Source organism: Fistularia commersonii, chromosome 9 (genome assembly GCF_037954325.1).
Source record: "Fistularia commersonii isolate RoL2024-O1a breed Wild chromosome 9, RoL_Fcom_v1.0, whole genome shotgun sequence".
Classification (NCBI taxonomy): Eukaryota; Metazoa; Chordata; class Actinopteri; order Syngnathiformes; family Fistulariidae; genus Fistularia; species Fistularia commersonii.
In genome coordinates this window covers 14010297-14028350 of record NC_141292.1, presented here as the reverse complement: position 1 = coordinate 14028350, position 18054 = coordinate 14010297, and the positions used below count along the sequence as shown (strand labels likewise).

Here is an 18054-nt window from a genome sequence, read left to right as displayed (position 1 = left end):
AGGGGATTTCTATGAGTTTTCAAGTGCTTTGGCTTTATCAAGATATGATTCACAATATTAGCAGCTGGAGGAGTAAGGTTAGAGTTCATCTTCGGTGTTTATCCAAATACAGAAGGATATCATGTGTAATCTGTGTCAACGGAATGAGCCATGAAGGCGCAAGACAACGGAATTATTTGTATAAGTGGCAATTTACCGCTGTTTATTTATTGCTGGATTTGTTTAAACAAAAGAACAACAACAACAAAAGTTCGATGTCATGCTTATTTTCTGATAAAGTACTTGGGAAAGTTTAAGGGCTTTTGCAACGACAGGAGAATTTTATCCAGATGCTATCATGATTGAGGAGGTTGCTCGGCTAGAATTGGTTCTCTGCAGCTAGTGGACGTACAAGTCCAGTGTATTTTTCACCTTTACCGATCATTCTTGCATTAAAATGACTTTAATCTTGACCTGTTTCTTGCAAATTGTTTTATTTTTTATACTGTCTGCTGTGTCTTCAGATAAGTTATAAAGTTTTCATTTTACTTCTGTATTTATCTGAACCTACATTTCGAATAATCTAATAAGAATATTGCATCTTTTTCTTCCTTCATATCTTCTCTCACTATGTCCATAAATCTTCCCTTTGGTTCTCCTCGAGACCTCCTGTCCGGCAGCTCAGATTCCAGCATCCGTCTACCAATATATTCTCTATCCATCTTCTGTACATGAAAGAACTATCTCAGTCTGGCTTCTCTGACCTTCTCTCCAAAACATCTAACATGTGCTGCTCCTCAGATAGACTCATTCCTGATCCTATCCATCCTGGTCACTCCAAATGAGAACCTTAGCATCTTCATCTCTGCGACCTCTAGCTCTGCCTGCTGTCTTTTGTTCATTGTAAATATTTCTACGTTATACAGCTTCGTTGGTCTCACCACTGTCTTGTCCGCCTTTCCTTTCATTCTGGGCGATAGTCTGCGGACAGAACATCCCCCTTATTCTCAAAAATAGGCACCATCACACTTCATCTCAATTTATCAGACATCTCCTCACTCTCTAAGATCCTGTTGAATAATACAGTCAGAAACTACGCAGCCTGTCTTAGTCACTTTCTCACCTCCACGGGTATATCATCAGGACCAACTGCCTTTCCACTCTTCATCCTCTTCAACGCCTCCTCACTTCACCTTTACGAATCTTTGCTACTTTGTGGTCTACAACAGTCATCTCATCTAACCTTGCCTCTCTTTCATTTTCCACATTCATCAGTTCTTCAAAGTACTCTTTCCATCTTCCCATCACTGTTGAGCATCGTTCAATACATTGACAGATGACATCTCTCTATCCTTAATCACCCGGACCTGTTGTACATTCTTTCCATCTTCATGTGTCTGTTTCGTCAACCTGTATGGATCATTCTCTCCTCCTTGGTGGAGTGTTCGAATGTTGTTGACGCTATCCTGTGCAGTGAGCATAACTGGGGAGTGCACCCTCAGGCTAACTGTTAGCGCTGGGAGAGACAAACCCCTGTGTTTCCACTGCTGTTGTCTGTCAATTTTGATCCATCTTCTAAAGACCCATTACTTTGCTAAACCATTGCTCACCACAGTATCTTCATATATTTAAGTAGTACAGCATTCTTTGCTGTCATATACGCTGCCTGGATGCAATTAATAATGGTAGTTACTGTTAAATATTACCTCACAAAAAGCACAATATCTGTCTGTCTGCCTGTCTGCCTGTCTGCCTGCCTGCCTGCATGTGTGCATGCATGCACGTATGCATCTTATTATTTTGAAAGGCTAACCGGAAGCAGTATCGGTATGCGCTACAAAAGTCACACATATGTTTGACAGCAGACTTGACGCGTGAAGTTTTGCTTTGATACAGTGACTTATTTTTGAACTTGAAAAACTTATTTTTGTTGCCAGTAACGTTTTACTATTTTCAGCCACTCCGATTCATTTACGGTACGTGCAAAGCTCTTGGTTACTGTTAGCCGATCTAACGTTGAAGGTCAGAATAGCTTGCAGGTGACTCCCGTGAAGTGTTAGCTAGATAGCATTAGCCAAATTTAACCGACACGAAAGTCGCCTCAAAAGCACTGGACCTAATGCAAAGTAATTTTCTTACGTTAGTAGTTTGTTAGTTTGTTAGTTTGTCAGTTTAGACGCCCCTGTTATATGTTGAAATTCAGCTGTGCTGATGATGTGTAGTTAACTTAAAAGGCTATATAGTAGCTGGACCTTGTTCCTTTTGGCTCAATTAAACCCCTTGTGTCTGTAACCCTCCCCCAGGTCGTGTCCGTTATGGGGTTCCTGCTGTCCAAATCCATGGATGCAAACTTTAAAAAGCAGCAAGAGTTTATGCTGCACACCTCGCGGTTGCAGGTGAGTGTACACGTATCTGTTCAAATTTGATTAACACCCCATAATATTTCTCGGTGAAATATTGAGCCGTGCAAGACCGAATCACCAGCCGGGTGACAGACTAAGAGCCCAGGGCGTCCCCCCATCCTGGAGCCCCCCCCCCCACACACACACACACAGACACAGGGAAAATTCAATACTGTAACTTCGTTTTGGATTGGAAAATAATTTATATAGCACATCGTATGCCCAAAGGCAGCTTAGTGTGCCTTCTCTTCATTGTGTTAAGTGCCAAAGGTGCAAAGGCAGGGACACAAACATTCAATAAACTGAACTCGGAAACGAGTAAATTAAGGGGAGGTTTGTATGTGTAAATTCAAATGGTTAATAAGATCAGGACAACGTGATTGCTGATCTCATGACCTCTTCAAGCAAAGTACAAAGAGCTTATCAGCTTTTTGAATGATGGATTTTCCTGCTGTTGAGCTGGCAGAGCAGGTTGTTGTTGTTTGCGCCAACATTGTGTCAGAGGACGGTTCCTCGTTCAAAACCTACTGGAGGTCTCTAAGGGGAGATCAGGCGCCGGATGACTCTTCGTTAAGTGTTTTGAGTCACAGAAGCAGACAATCCCACAGAAGACCCCTGGGGAAAAAAGAGAAACTTCAGTTGAAGGTGATGAAACCCAATGAGAAAGCGGCTGCTGTCTACAAGCGCTGAGCAGGAGGTGCACTCAAAATTTATGCAGGAATGTTGTAGCTTTAGCTAATAATGCATGTCCATGCATATTCTAGTAATAATGACCCCATATTCTTATTACCTAAGCAGAAACATGAGTCTTTCTAATGTTAGTAATGAATTCAGCCGGCGGGGACGATCATTTTATAATGAACCAGAGGCCCTGGCCTTTCACTTGGCCTTCGCTCTGATGTAACTGCATTCTCTTCCTATTGTTTCCTTTGCCTCTCCTTAAGCTTTAGTTCAGGCAAGTGGATCCCAGGTTTTATTGCAATCGTTATTACTTTTCTTTCCATTGTTTTAACATGTAAACAGTTTTTTTTTCCCTTTTTCGTGGGCGATTTGTTGATGATGAGATGTACTCTAATGATCCTATGCTTGGGAAATTGTTTTTTTTTTTGTTGTGATATATAAATGCCTGGCAGCTGCCGAGCAGCAGGTGCGATGTGTGACTCTTATAACAACAATAACATTATCCGACTTCCATTCCAAAGAGACGCAGGTTGATGCCCCCCTTCACCTCCTTTCATTTTCTCTTCCCCTTGCAGCTGTAGAAAGCGGTAGATGACGGCTGATATTACTTTGTAATTGCAAAGTTTTGTCAATTGAGTTTGGCCTCATCCTCAGTGGGTTTGTAAGGTGACTCACCGGTCAGCGTCTGGTGCCAATGCATCACCATGGCAATCGCCACTCCAATCCTCACAGCTTATTATCCTCGTCATCCTAGAACATAAACATATTCCAAAGATCAGGACCAGCATCAATAATGTGATCTGAAGTGTTTTTACTACTAAGACTGAAACATCTTTTTGTCTTACTACTTAACAGTACTGGTTATTTTTAAACTGCTTACTAATTTTAATCCTTTTCTAGATTTAAAAATTCTTGCATTTTTTTAAAGACAATTTTGAATTTTAATAACAGTTTAGGTAATATTTGTGTGATTGATTTATTTTTCAGTATCTTCTTGATGAATTGTTTGAAATCATTTCTCAATATTTTTTTAAGACTAAGATGCATAAACATGCATTGAAAGTGCCCCCATACTTTTTCATTTTAAAAGAAACTGAACAAAACAATATCTGAGTTAAATGATCAGATCATATTCATGGTCAAACATCGCAGCGGTCATGGCTGTTTAAGGTCAAATATTATTAAACACTAACTGAATACAAGTTTTCTTTTTCTTTTATGTGATCTTCAGCACTTAATTGATACTCCGACAGAATAAAATGGACCATAACAATCTGTGATGCGCCGCTGACGATCCCCCCCCCCGCATTAAGGCGTCAAAAATGATTTGCTTTCCAGTGTTTTGAAATCTCATCATAGCTAATTGATTCTTAGTGGGTGCCGTCAAGATGAATTACGGGAACCGCCACCTCAAACCCTGGAAAGTACCAGACACTAACTATGTGACACACGTCCTGCAAAATAACGTCTGTGACATGAAGTAAATGATGTTTTTTTTTTTTTTTGCTCATTTCATTTTCAAAAAGGGTGATCATTGTAGTTAATGGATGGGTTCCGCTGCTCTTTACTTGGACGTCACTCACTTGGTGTGTGTGATGCAGTTAAAACCTCTCACTATGCAGTGGCCACACGTAAGATCAAACACTATTTAGAATATTTCCCTGAAGCTCTGAACTATAGAGGGAGGTCAGCTGTAATGTTACCTGTTGTTAGGACACATTTTTCTGCTTTTTTTCGAGGATAATTCAACATTTTCGTAAAGGACATCTTCTTCTCCTTTCGGCTTTTCCCTTCAGGGGTTGCCACAGCTAATCAACCTTCTCCATCTAACCCTATTCTCTGTATCCTCCTCTCTCACACCAACTATCTTCATATCCTCTCTCATTACGTCCATAAACCTTCTCTTTGGTCTTCCTCAAGACCTCCTGCCATATCCAATGGCATATCCAATCCCAGCATCCATCTACCAATATATTCACTATCCTTCCTCTGCACATGACCGAACCATCTCAGTCTGACCTCTGTGACTTCTCCAAAATGTCTAACATGTGCTGTTCCTCTGACAGACTAATTCCTTATCCTATCCATTCTGGTCACACCCAAAGGGAAATTCATCTCTTTGACCTCTAGCTCTGCCTCCGGTCTTTTCATCACTGTAACTGTTTCTAGGCCACACGGCATCGCTGGTCTCACCACTGTCTTGTTTACCTCTCCTTTCTGGCTGATGGTCTTCTATTGCATAGTACCCCTGACACTCTCCTCCACCCATTCCAACCTTCTTGAACCCGTCTCTTCACCTCTTTTCCACACACTCTGTTGCTCTGGACTGTTGACCCCAAGTACTTGAAATCCTCCAACTTCTTGATCTCCACTCCCAGTAGCCTTACCGTTCCACCAGAGTTCCTCTCATTCACACATGTATGCTCTGTCTTGCTGCAACTAACTTTCATTCCTCTCCTTTCCAACACATACCTCTTCCTCAACTTGTTGCCTACTCTCACTACAGATCACATAAGGCCACTTTTACTTATCTGTGACACCTCTCTGAACTGTGATTCCTGGATTTCGCTGTCCGTGAATTTTAAGTCTCTTTCAGTTTCTTGCTTTGTCATAGTTTCATGCTCATGATGTCAGCGCTTCTTTCTGTTCACAGTGTCCTGGAATTGATCCTCCATCCTGTCTGGAGGCTGTCATTCTCTGCTTAGAGGGGCTGTTCCTTCTATTTTTCCCAGTGTAATTCTACTCCTTGTTGTGTTGGTGTGCGGTATTAGACCACCGCTTGGTCGAGGGTCACGTGGCTTTGGTAACTTCCTGTAACAGCGTTACTAAAACAAGCCAAAAGCCTTGCCAAGAACCACACTGAGCTGTTAATGAACCAAACGAGGCTCATAATGATACGTCAAACTGAGAGGCAGGTCATATCAGCCTTTCCATGGGAATTTTCTTGATTTTTATTTTCATCTTTTGCAAACACACAAGTTAAAAGTTACTAGTTTCAGGCAGGTTTCATGATTGGAAGGATTTGCTCATGTTGAGTCTTGGTCAACTGTTCATTTTCAAAATCATGGAAGTGTAGAGAGTAATCGGAGTTGAATTTTCAGAAGCCGCTGAAGACTATAATATGATGGACTTTTCTTTAACATTTAAAAAAAAAAAAAAAATCAAAAACTAAAAGACATTAAAATTAGCCACCAAAGTTTAACAGGTAGAATTCCTCGTGTGCTTTTCTGTACTTGAAATAACTAAGAATGTAATTCTGTTTGTTGTGCGTTTACCCCTTGAAAAAACCCGAGACTTTGTCGTATTTTTTTTTTCCTAATGAATTTTCAAAGACAGGTCAATATTGGCTATCAACCGTCCCAAATAAGAAAATAGCTAATACAACTTTTGCATCAGCAATCAAAAATATCCTGCCATCACGAGGCAAGATTTCCAGTTCTAGAATAATATTTGTTATAAAATATTACAAGGTCACCATATTTAATCCATTGCTTGCCCAAAGTTGGATAAGGCAATCCCCTTTTTTTTTTTTTGGCTAGAGGTCGATTGGATGAAAGCAAATTTTTATTTATGTATTTATTTATTTATTTTTTAAATCACCCTCTTTTAAAAGAAGCCTATTACCTGGAGTAATGGTATCGCCATGTCACTTCCTATTTCTAGATGAGGAATCACTGTAGTTTCCATGAGGTCCGTTTTGATGTGAAGAACATTTCAATGTCCAGTAAATAGATGACTTCGGATCTTTTTTTTTTGACATGCTGGTCCTGTCACATGTGGTTGTAGTTGTATTATTAAATAGTTGTTTGAATGATCAGTTATTTGGTTGTTACAACTGTTGAGGATGCAGACCTGACATTACAGCTTGTGAAGGGATGTTGCTGTTTCGAGTTTGTTAAAATTAGCATGTTCCACCATGTTTTGTTTGTCTGATAGAAATATATTAAGGTGATGGACAAGATGTTTGACAGGAATCTCCACGGACCATGATGTTTGTGGATGATCTTGTGATCTGAAGTGAGAGCAAGTAGAGGAAAATCAAGGGAAGTGGAGGTATGACCTGGAGAGAAGAGGAATGAAAGTTAGCTGCAGCAAAACCTAATACATGTGTGTGAATGAGAGGAACCAAAGAAGAACGGTGAGACTACAGAGGTTGGAGGGTCAACGGTCCAGCGCAGTGGAACGGTGAAGAAATATGTGAAAGCATGTTGGAATCTGTGTAGAATGGGTTCTGGGTGAAAATAGTATTGGCTAGAATGAAAGGAAAGGTGAAGAAGATGCAAGTGTGATCATCCAGGTTGTCTGGTTTAGAGACACTGAGGAGAAGGGAGAATGAGCTGGATGAAGCAGAGATCAAGATGTCGAGGCTCTCTTTTTGGAATTGGGAAAAAAGATTGCATCAGTAAGGAGTCCATCAGAGGGACAGCACATGTTAGATGTTCCTGGAGGTAAAGTCAGACTTCAACGTATAGACATGATCCAAGGAGGGATAGTTGGGTAGAAGGATGCTGAGGCTGGAACTGCCAGGCACGAGGGCAAGAGAAAGACTAAAGATAAGATTTAATTAGAATGAGGACATGAAGGTATTTGGTGTGAGAGAAGAGGATGCAGAGGGTTAGATGGAGGAAGACGATTGGCTGTGGTGACCCAAAAAGGGATCTGACATAAAGTAAAAGAAGAAAATGGGAATGTATTTTGGGGAGTTTTGATGCACCTTTGTGTCAGTTTAGTCTTTGCTTGAAATGGGGACGCAGGTTAAACTTGTGACTCTTTACCATACCACTTAAATTGTCAGCCTGAGAATCACACACAATATAAAATCATTAAATAATTCCAAATGATCTGTCTGCGTCCTTTCATAGCCTTTTCCCTGGCTGTGCCGCTTCCAGACATGTATTTTCTATATTGAAGCATTTAACCGATCACATTTCAGCCATTAATTGTTGCCATGAAGGGTCAAAGTCGCCTGCCGGTGCCTGTCAGCTATCTCCAGAGCCCCACAGGCCAAAAAGGGCCCGATAGGACTCCTCCTGTTTGACAGCATCCCTCACCACTGGACTCCAACAGCAGGTTCAAGGGTTGCGGCTGCAATTCTGACAAAACGACCACAAGGTTGATCAAAGAACTGTGGCCTTAGGTGTGTTTGTGGCAAGTGCGCATATGTCTTAGTACGGTGTTTGTTATTGACAATCTGTGACAAGCGCAGAAGTCCAATAACGATACACCACTTGGGCTCAAATGGGGGGGGGGGGGGGCGTTCCTCCCTATCACGCTCTTCCAAGTTGCACTGTCTTTGCCCATGAGAGGGTTAAAGTCTTTCGGTTGAATGAGGTAGTCCCTGTTAGAAGCGTTCTCTAGTCAGAACCCGTCCTCCCACCTAAACGCGGAGAAAGGCTACCCTCTTGTCCAACGGGTTGAACCCCAACGTGCAGGTGCTGAGACGGGGAGCATTCAAAATGTCCACACCTGCCCAGCGCCTTTCACTGGGCCCAACTCTAGAATAAAAAAAAAAGTCCAGCCACTCTAGAGTGGCCACTCTAGAGGTCTGGTTCCAGACCCCATGTGGTGCGTCGAGGTGATGAAAACTATATTTAGTCGGAATCTCTCAGCCTCGCGCACCAACTCAGGTTGCTTTCCTGTCAGAGAGGTGACATACCATGTTCCAAAAGCCAGCTTCTGCAGCCGAGGATCGGACCACTAATGTCCCCTGCTCTAGCCACTGCCCTGCTCACACTGCATCCGGCCCCCTTGGCCCATCCTGTGGGTGGTTAGCCCAGGGAAGGAGGGACCCATGTTGTTCCTTCGGGTTTTGCCTGGCTGAGCCCCATGGGTGAAGGCCATTGAGCCCTGCCCCCAGGCCTGGCCCTTGGGGGAGGAGACCTGGAGACCTGTGTACAGGCAAGGGAAAACTAGGTCCAATGTTAATCTTTTTTTTTTGAGCCTTGATGACGATAGAAAAGGAGTTCTTGATAGAGCATAAGTGCATGGATAATCTATACCAGTGGTCCCCAACCTTTTTATCACCTTGGACCGGTCAATGCTTGACAATTTTACCGGTGACCGGGGGGGGTGTACACGTAGATTGTTTATATTGCTACTATGATAATAAATGTGAATCCACTGTGTACTCGTATGCAACTTTATTAGCAGCTTCCTCATAACATTGCGCCAACAACTTAACATGAGTATAATGAAGGCTTCATTGCCACATATTATGCAGAGCGGCTTGGTCTGTGGGAATCACCTGTTACGATAAATCCATATTTCAAGTAGAACTCCTGGTATTGTCTATTTAAATCTCTCTTTTTCTTGGAAGTTGTAGGCTTTTCTTCTGTCTCTTCTCTAGATCTTCTATACATAAGTTATCTCTGGGACCTAATGACTCTTTATACCCCGTTTCGGCATAATAAGATGGTTTAGTTAGGGGTGGATTGATAAATCTACCACTACTGAAGGCCTAGTTGTGAAATGTACGGCCCCCCACTGGTTGATTGAAACCCTCCACAATCAGGCTGAACAGCGTGCTTAAAAACACATATTAGATTAGTTTCTGATTGTGCTCTTTGACTTGAGTGCCTTTTCACCGTACATTAATTTTCCCGCTGACGTCTTGGCGATGTGATTACCTCGCAGCCCTCCTGGACCATCAAGCTTATTCCTGCTACTGGACTTCCTTGTCATTTTCGCAGGTTTGACCTCCTTTTAGTAATGTAAGGGAGATGAGCTGCGTTTTTAAATGCAGGGTGGCGTTTTTTTTTTTTTAATTTTATTTGACATAAATTCCATGCTGCAGTCTGGACAAATCCAGCATTGCTACTTTGACATAAATAAAAACGCTAAAGCACGACAAGGAACATCTCATCTGAAGTTAGTGTTGTTTGTTCATTTAAAGCATATTAACAGCAAAACAAATAATGAAGATAATGACATCTTCGAAAAGGAAAAGAGTGGGTAGAATCACAAGTTTATTTACCCCCAATCGCCATCCCATTTTCACCAATTTAACAGCATTGTTGTGCTTCCTGCCAGTATAAATGTTGGTTATAAAAGTATACACAAATTCACTTCATGGGGGATCAGTTATGATCCAAGTGATATTTAAATGTCCGCGACCACTCAGATTCTATGTCATTCAGGGATGCATTGTGCCAACTTCATATTGGCTGAACAAAAGAGAAAAGAAAGCTTCTTCTCGATTCCAGTCTGAAAACTGCCTCTTGAATCACGAACCCCCCACCTTCCGCCACACACACACACACACACACTTCATTATTTTTATAGCACAAAGACGGATAATGGAAATCAATTTAACATGTGCTTTTGATTGTTATCCCAGAAGCAATTTTTTTTTTTTTTTCTCCTTTTTAAATATAATGAATGAAATGATTCTCGTCATTCCCTCCGCTCAGACCTGTCAGGTCAGAGAAAAGCTGAAAACACTCAAAACCAGTGAGTTGTCATAGTGACCATCGTCAGTGGTCTCAACCTTTCTAACGCCACATACCACTTCCATCCCGGACAACTTTTTCGTAGACCAGGGGGGAATTAACCTGTTCGAGTAAGACTTCACTTTTCAAATTTGCTCTCCAGCGACATTTTTTGGAGGCGATTTTTAGCTAGGGTTAACCGAGCAGAAAAACCCCTTTGACTGAGAGATGTGCAGGAGTGAGGCGCAGACTGAAGTGGCAGTTTTTCAAAATGAAATACCCAGAAGATTAATGAAAATAAGGTGCATTTAATTTTAAACAATTTTATTCTTTCTTTGTGGCCCAGTACCAAATTGTTTATTCTCTGGACTGGAATTAAGATAATCAATCATCACGTATATTTAAGTGTTTGCCTATATAATTTCTTGTCTTTATAACGTGATATAATTAATTATAACGTGATATCTAAATGTGTGTAGCTGGAGCGTCAACTCCTGATGCAGAACCAGATGCGTGAGAGACAGGTGGCCATGCAGATTGCCTGGTCCAGGGAGTTTCTCAAATACTTCGGCACTTTCTTCACAGTAACCATCGTGGGCCTCAGTGTCGGGTGAGTGCGCCTCATACGTGGAAAGCTTCTCAGTTAGTCAAAGCCGTCCGAGAATTCATTGCCCCTCGGCGTCATCCAGACATTTGTTTTACCCCTTCCAGTGCTGTTAAAAGAAAGAAGCCAGCCCTTTTGGCTCCCATTGTCCCTCTCAGCTTCATATTTGCCTACCAGATGGACAGCGCCTACGGGACACTCATCTATCGTATTAGAGGTAAAAAAAAAAAGTTCTAAGTTCAGTGTATTGAAATTACACATCTCTGACATCCTCCATTACAAAGGATATCAACTTGGACTGTTAATCACAAACCAGGAGCCTGAGAGTACAATGAGACGGCAGCCTGGCCGTCTTGTAATTCACATTGAACTCGATTCAGAAAACAGCCACAGTTCCCCACTCCTTTGCCGTGCATGCATGTTTTATGTGAGGACTGGCCTGTCACTGCCAAGCAGTGGAGATGTTCAGGTTTTCTTAGAGGCCGGATGGCTGCCTTCAAGGATTGAGAGGCGTTGCCCTTTATATAATGATTTGCTTTCCATCATTCTGATTGTTTTTTGGAGGCGAAAGAGAAGCAAAAATTATAATGTGCAGCAGGTGACACCGTTACCTTTTGATAGTATTCTTCGGTTAACCGGACAGATTGACCGCCACTTCCTACTTCCTGTAAGTGTGTTCGCCCCGTGCATTTACCTGTTATTCCCTGTACCGTTTCTCCATACCAGCTGTAGTCATTGGAATTTAGTTAGACACCAGGAAGTGAGAGGACGCGGCTAATCTTGGTTGGTCTTTTTCAACATTGGGATTTTTTTAAAGACTACTACTACACTGGTGTGTTTTAGATCAATCAAGCCCTTTGGCTCAAAGCCATGTTGAACTTTTTTGTTGTCCCTGTAGGAGAGGCCGAGAGCATCATGACTTCTGAACACGACCGCCTGGAGCTACCTCAGGGGAGGCCGACCTTCGAGGGCATAGAAAAGGCCCGGCGTGCCGCCAGCAGCCTCGTCTCCTTGCTGGAGAAGTGACAGCGGGGTGTGTGGGTGTGTGTGTGTACCCCTCCCCACCCCCTTGCAGAAGTGAGTTCCACTTCGTCCACCCGCCTAGAACTGCTGCCGTAATGGCTACCCTTGGCCACCGATGCGGACATCTGCCCCGAGCCTCGGTCTTTTGCGTCCTCCTCTCAGCTCCTTGTTTCGCCTTGTTCCCCATGAAGTTCCTGCTGGCCATAAACCTGCCCGAGAAGTCGAACTGAACTTACCTGCCTTTTGACTGATTATGGGAAAAAGGGTGGGCCTTTTCGCAAGTCCTCCTCGACCTCCCCCCCTGTTTTTCATGAACGTTTGAATCGAATTACATGGAATCCGCCTTTCCTTGACCTGGGTTAGAGCCACATTTTTACAAATCAAATCAATCCATCATGAGTTTGGCTACCTGAGTCTCGGGGGCTTCCCTGTGAACACGTGACCTGGCTGACTGACGTCATTCATGAAGTGGCAACGGAGAGTCTGAGGAGGCTTCGGGGAAGCAGAATCTTTGTAATGTTCCTGATCGAAATTTGTCTGGTCCCCATCTGAGGGACGGAACCAGGAGGGGGAGCGAAAGCGTCTAGGTATTCGTTCTCAAAGAGGAGTCACTGATGCTGGATTGGGCAGGTGGTCCTGGTTCAGCATTTAACCTCTGTGGACCCAAAGAACACGAAAGGCCTCTGCTGCTAATGTGCCACTAAGCCTTACACTACTTGAATGACGATTCTATAATTTAATCCTTTGGCTCTCTTTGTCTCTCCCTTGAGATATATAGATATATCTCTATAGATAAAGGACTTGCTGGAATAGGCTCCAGCATACCCTCAGAGCAGGATAAATGGCAGGCGATGGAAGGATGGATGAATTAGTCAATAGATGGGATGGACTTGTGCCGGGCTTGACCTGTCCATCCCGCATCCATAAACCTGAAATACACACCATCCCACCTGTTGGCCAAAAAATTGAATTCTCCTCCAGGTGTCTTTCTAAACTTTTTGAAAGTTGGCACCTAGTGCCACCTAGCGGCCAAAAAGGACTTACTTTTGCGTAACGCGTTTGAACTTGAAGACTAAAAGGCTCCCTGATTCTGGTCGTCAGACCCCAACAGACAGGCAGAGCTGATTTTGGTTCGTTTTAAACAGCAGCGTAAACACATCCAACATGAATGTTTATCTCAACCTGCCAAAAGTGGTGACCATCTCCGATCACGCGACATTTGTCGGCTTCAGCTTGAACTTCGTTAAGGACATTTTGCACTTCAGAGCCACGCACAATGGATACTTTAAAAATAAAGGCCTTTAAGCGATGCTTTTTTAGTATGTCTCTGAGAGCCTGTCCAGGCCTTCATCCTCATCTGAGATGTAATCTTTGTTGTATTGTTTTGTGATTCAAACACAAATGCCATACGGTATAATATCTTTTAAATATTTCATACACTCAATAAATTAAAAAAAGACAAAATCAATACAAAGAACGGTCAAGTTTTTGACAGTATTTTGGCATTGATAAGACCCTGTCATCTGGGTTTGCGGTTGTGTTTTCTTTTTTTAATCTCTGTAAAATGAATAAAATGATTTTTCAATTATTTAACCCAAGCCTCATTTTGCTTTTATTATGCCTTTTATTTTTGCTTTATATTTCTCAAAGCTTTTTAGGGGGGGTCGCTTCTTGGAAAAACAAAGGCCTTAATCTGACAGGAGAACCATTAAAACAATATCAGCCCAAGAATCCCCGCCCCGCGTAGGACGAATAGACTTGACGCCAAAAGACGTCGCAAGAGGGACAAAACAACTCTTGACCACGTCACTCCGGCGTGACGCCAGTGGAGGGAGGAAGAGGAAGAGGAAGAGGAGGAGGAGGGCGCTGGATGAATGCATAGGTCCTGCGTGTCAAGTGTAGCGTGGAGGTATATAAGGTCGCGTCCGCTGGGAGAAGAGAAGAAGAAGAAGAAAGGAAGCCAGCTGACTTTAGACTCGATACACATTTTGATTAAACTCAAAACCTCCAAAATTAAAAAAAAAAAAAAAGTTTTTGTCTTTTCAAAAAAAAAAAATCTTGAATGGAATTTTGCATTTTAGAATAAAAGCAACCCTCCCCTCCACTCCGCTTTTTTTTTTTTTTTTATTTTATTTTTTGAAGCTCTAGTTAAGTAGCAATGCTGTGGTGGGCAACCCTCGCGGCGGCGGTGTTTACGTGCGGCTGCGTCAGGGCGGACGTGATGAGCCGCCTGATCGTTCCCCGGGACTACGGCGTGAAACTGTGCGGGCGGGAATTCATCAGAGCCGTCATTTTTACCTGCGGCGGCTCCCGGTGGAAACGCTCCCTGGAGACGGACGACGGTGAGTCACCTGACACGCAGGGGTTTTAATTTTGTCTTTTTTTTTAACTGTGGGTTTCTATTACAATTTGAAAAGTAAATTAAAAAAAAAAGTTTTGACTTTTATTTACTTTTAATAACTGGAATTATCAGCTTTTTAGCTGTCTATAAAAAGCAGGTGGATGTGATAGATAGAGATGATGCAGTTGCTCTTTTGAATTCCGTGCACCTTGTCAAGAGAAATGATCAAGTAATATATGTATTTTAGGACTTTATTTTACGAAAATCATTTTTTCCTTCAAAAATCCAGACTCAAGGCAGTGGGGCTCTCTCTTAAATGTGCTATCGGTGGACGAGGACCAGCAAACCTGGCAGCGTGGCTCCAAGCTTCCAGATGTCCTTGCTCTCCGCGCGCCTCCCTCTTTCTCCCTGGCGGACCTGCTCGCCCTGCAGGGGGTTCCCGGGGACTGGCAGCCGGGCGACCCGGAGCTCTCCAACACCTCCCAAGAGGCCAATTTTTCACGGCAGCGGGGAGGCGGGGACCGGGCCGTTCCCGCTAAGATGAAGAGGAACTTTTCTATGGGTGTGGCGGGGATGTGCTGCACCCAGGGCTGCACTAAGAACGACATTGGACGCTTATGTTGAGGAAAACGGGGACATTAATGGAGGAGTATTGAATTCAAAATTCAAATATGCATTTTGACCAGTTAAAGAGTTACTTTTCCCACGCTTGCCGCACAGAACATAGTAATAACTGATTTATTACATGCTTATAACATTCAGTAATATTTTCTTAAAAACATGCTCTGTAATGTATGTACATGTTTGTCAGCCAATGAACAGCCTGGAGAATAAATTTAAAATTCTATGATAACACAAAGTAGTGTATGTTTGTGCTGCCACGCCAGAGACCTGAGGTTCTGACCTGCAGACTTGAACCCCAGCAGCTCCTCAATGCAGTCGCTGGCAAAAATAAAACACCAAGCTTGTAATGACTATGTGTGTGAGCAGACAGTGGGGAGGAGAAATCAGTTCACAGCTTCATACAACAATGTATATCAAGAATGTTGTTATTTTTACGTCAGTGTGAGGAGACATTGAGTGAAAAGCGCATGCACACATCTGCAATAGACATCTGCCGTTGATTTGTGCTCATCACCAGGTCATGGCCCAATCTGTCGTTGAATTTACACTAGAACTAAATAATTTTCTTAAATTGCTAATTTATCGCAGTCAAAGTTGTGTGCATATATCAGTGTGTATATGCATGCATGCAAATACATATAATTAAACACACACATATCCAGATGTGCATACCCATATGAACATGTGAGTGTGATGAATGTGCGGAAATATGTGTTTATATTTCTAAAAGAAAAGGCTGCGTCAGTTAATCTTAAAAAATCTCTCCTGGCAATTTATTTATGGTATAAAATGTAACAGAACACTTTGGCAAATCACAGTGAAGCATGAAGGCGAATCAGGAATTAACTGTGACTTGTAAGTGAAAAAGGCATTGTTCCTTCCGTCGTCTTTTTTTCCTGCCAGGGTGTGTCAACGTGGTTACTGAGAAAAAATGGCCGGCATACGTTGAAGGAGGAACTCGTGTTTTGAGCTCTTGAAAACACTTGCATAAGTTTCATAACTTAATGCGACAGGTAAATAAAACAACAACAAAAAAAGCATTTCTTTGACATTATTTGCATGTTTGAAATCTCTGGGCCAATGTGGCGCCCTGGTCACCTTCTGAAGTGCATCCTGTATTTAACAAAATATATATTTGATAACCTTTTAAACTTTGAGGTAAGATTGAAAGTTATTTCCTTTCACAACAAAGATATTGATTTTTTTACTGTCCTAGAAAAAGCTGTGTTCTGAGAATAGATTGTTCCCATGCCATGTGAAAGTGTAAACAGGTGAAGGGGAATTTTTTTGAAAAGCTCATCCAGTTAAGCTGTGGAAGTCCTTGACTTAGCAAAGAAGAGTCCAAAGACATTCATTTTTTTGGGCACAAAAAGTCCAGCTGCTGCTTTGCAATGCTAAACGTTCCCCTGAATAGTTGGATGGATTTGACTCGAAATGTTTGAGAACTCGGCCGGTCCCGTGAGTCGTAAGTCGATGGCTGTTGCTCAAGTCCTGCAGGAATATTGTTCTTTGACACGATGAAGTGATGACTGTTCACTCCCCTTCCACTCCGTCTCTCTGACGGATCAAAAGCAGTGCGTGGAAATGTAACAGTTGCGATTTGCCATGAGGAGCAGTGAAGGCAGCCCGTTGACGCGCGTTTCTCCCTCTGAGTGATTTAAAGCAGGAGCCTCTGAGCCAAGACTAACCGGTATAACAGAACTCCTCACATTATCAATAATTTAAAATTGCCTATGTTAAACCAAGATTCTTACAAAATGTTTGAAAAATGGAAAATGAAGGCGAAACAAACTTTTTTTGCCGGTTTTCTGGTACAAAGCTTTTTTTACAGTTATAATATTTTGATTGACTTATAGTTTGTGAGCATTGTAATTACTAAGACAGTCAAGTTGTCCTGCTCACTTTTCATACAATTCAAAAGTGTCTCTAAATGAGTTCACAAAAGTTTCTGAAATCAGCCAAATGTTTGCCAATTAGCATTGAATCGCCTTGAAACAAAGTCACAACAAGCAACTGTAAAACTGTAAAATAGATAATTCCTCAATATTTTAAAAAACAGAAGAGAGACTTCTTTTTCTAGAATTTGAAGATATAAGGGGTTGATTTGTACCTTCGGATGCACTAATTTGTGTGTGTGTGTGAGAGAGAGAGAGGGAGCCCTGGCTTTTAAATCCGCAGAAATGCATTTTCCCTCACATTTTGTCCAAAAAACACAAAGAAAATAAGTTAAGACATTCTGGACGTCGGAAAAAACAGTGCTCTTTGGAATTGGGGCGAGACGGGCTCTCTGACCTCCTTGCAACAGGCTGAAGGTCACAGCTCTTCCCTGCCGTGTCCTCTGTCGAGGAAATGTTGAGTCCAACCCTCAATCATGCAGGTGTGGCTTGTTGAGACGCACCGCTCCTCTTTTCTCGCCTCCTAAAGTCACATCCGTAGTCTGTTTTCAAGCCAAAGTTCTTCGTCGGCTGCTTTCAGACACATTGTCTGACTGGGTGTCAGAAAGCTGCCTTGCCTGCATTGTGTGTGAGTCTGTGCGCGTGCGCGTGGATCAGAGGGGTGATGACACATCACAGAGGGCATAGAAGAGCTTGTCGAATGAATGATGTAACACCTCCCTGCGGCCTCAAAACGCTGCTGGAAATCAGAGGGGTCTTGATTCCCTGCTTGGTTGTTAAAAGACCCACCAGAAACTAAACAAAAAAGAAAAAGCAAGTTTTGTTTCTTCCTGCTCTTCATCCCCTCTCGCTGCCTGAGGAGGGGGTCAGGCACTACTCAGGGCTGGATGTTGGCCTGGGTCATCTCCACCCTCTGGATCAGCTCTCTGAACGAGGGCCGCATCCGGGGGTCTCCGCTCCAGCACTCCATCATCACCCTGTTAATCTGAGACGGACACAGAGTGAGCTGAAGGTGGGGCGGCTGAGGAAACAACCCATGAAGCACTTTTCTTCTTTTTGGCCAGGACCAGGTAGGTGT

General features: G+C 42.7%; 3 protein-coding genes across 7 annotated transcripts in view; 2 read left to right on the top strand and 1 right to left on the bottom strand.

Annotated features, from left to right (window-relative positions):
- Positions 1-1823: 1823 nt before the first annotated feature.
- plgrkt (plasminogen receptor, C-terminal lysine transmembrane protein) lies at positions 1824-13703 on the top strand. The gene is made up of 5 exons (XM_086152627.1): positions 1824-1955; positions 2283-2375; positions 10969-11099; positions 11201-11310; positions 11992-13703. Exons 2-5 carry the CDS (start codon positions 2295-2297, stop codon positions 12117-12119), a joined length of 450 nt encoding a protein of 149 aa, XP_086008753.1. The 5' UTR covers positions 1824-1955; positions 2283-2294; the 3' UTR covers positions 12120-13703.
- An 85-nt stretch (positions 13704-13788) lies between these two features.
- Positions 13789-15310, top strand: LOC147231305 (relaxin-3-like). The gene is made up of 2 exons (XM_086152626.1): positions 13789-14458; positions 14747-15310. Exons 1-2 carry the CDS (start codon positions 14275-14277, stop codon positions 15079-15081), a joined length of 519 nt encoding a protein of 172 aa, XP_086008752.1. The 5' UTR covers positions 13789-14274; the 3' UTR covers positions 15082-15310.
- The window catches only part of LOC147231304 (tyrosine-protein kinase JAK2-like), a 36211-nt gene continuing 33341 nt past the window's right edge, over positions 15185-18054 (bottom strand). For all 5 annotated transcript variants that reach the window (XM_086152623.1, XM_086152620.1, XM_086152622.1 and 2 more), the window contains one exon: positions 15185-17961. In XM_086152623.1, coding sequence (XP_086008749.1) covers positions 17854-17961 — 108 coding nt within the window. In that variant the 3' untranslated portion in view covers positions 15185-17853. The remainder of the gene's footprint in view (positions 17962-18054) is intronic.

Coding starts and splice junctions, on each gene's coding strand:
- plgrkt (XM_086152627.1), top strand. CDS start 2,295: ATGGGGTTCCTGCTGTCCAAATCCATGGATGCAAACTTTAAAAAGCAG. Junction 2,376..10,968: donor TGCACACCTCGCGGTTGCAG/GTGAGTGTACAC, acceptor AAATGTGTGTAG/CTGGAGCGTCAACTCCTGAT. Junction 11,100..11,200: donor ATCGTGGGCCTCAGTGTCGG/GTGAGTGCGCCT, acceptor TACCCCTTCCAG/TGCTGTTAAAAGAAAGAAGC.
- LOC147231305 (XM_086152626.1), top strand. CDS start 14,275: ATGCTGTGGTGGGCAACCCTCGCGGCGGCGGTGTTTACGTGCGGCTGC. Junction 14,459..14,746: donor CTCCCTGGAGACGGACGACG/GTGAGTCACCTG, acceptor TCAAAAATCCAG/ACTCAAGGCAGTGGGGCTCT.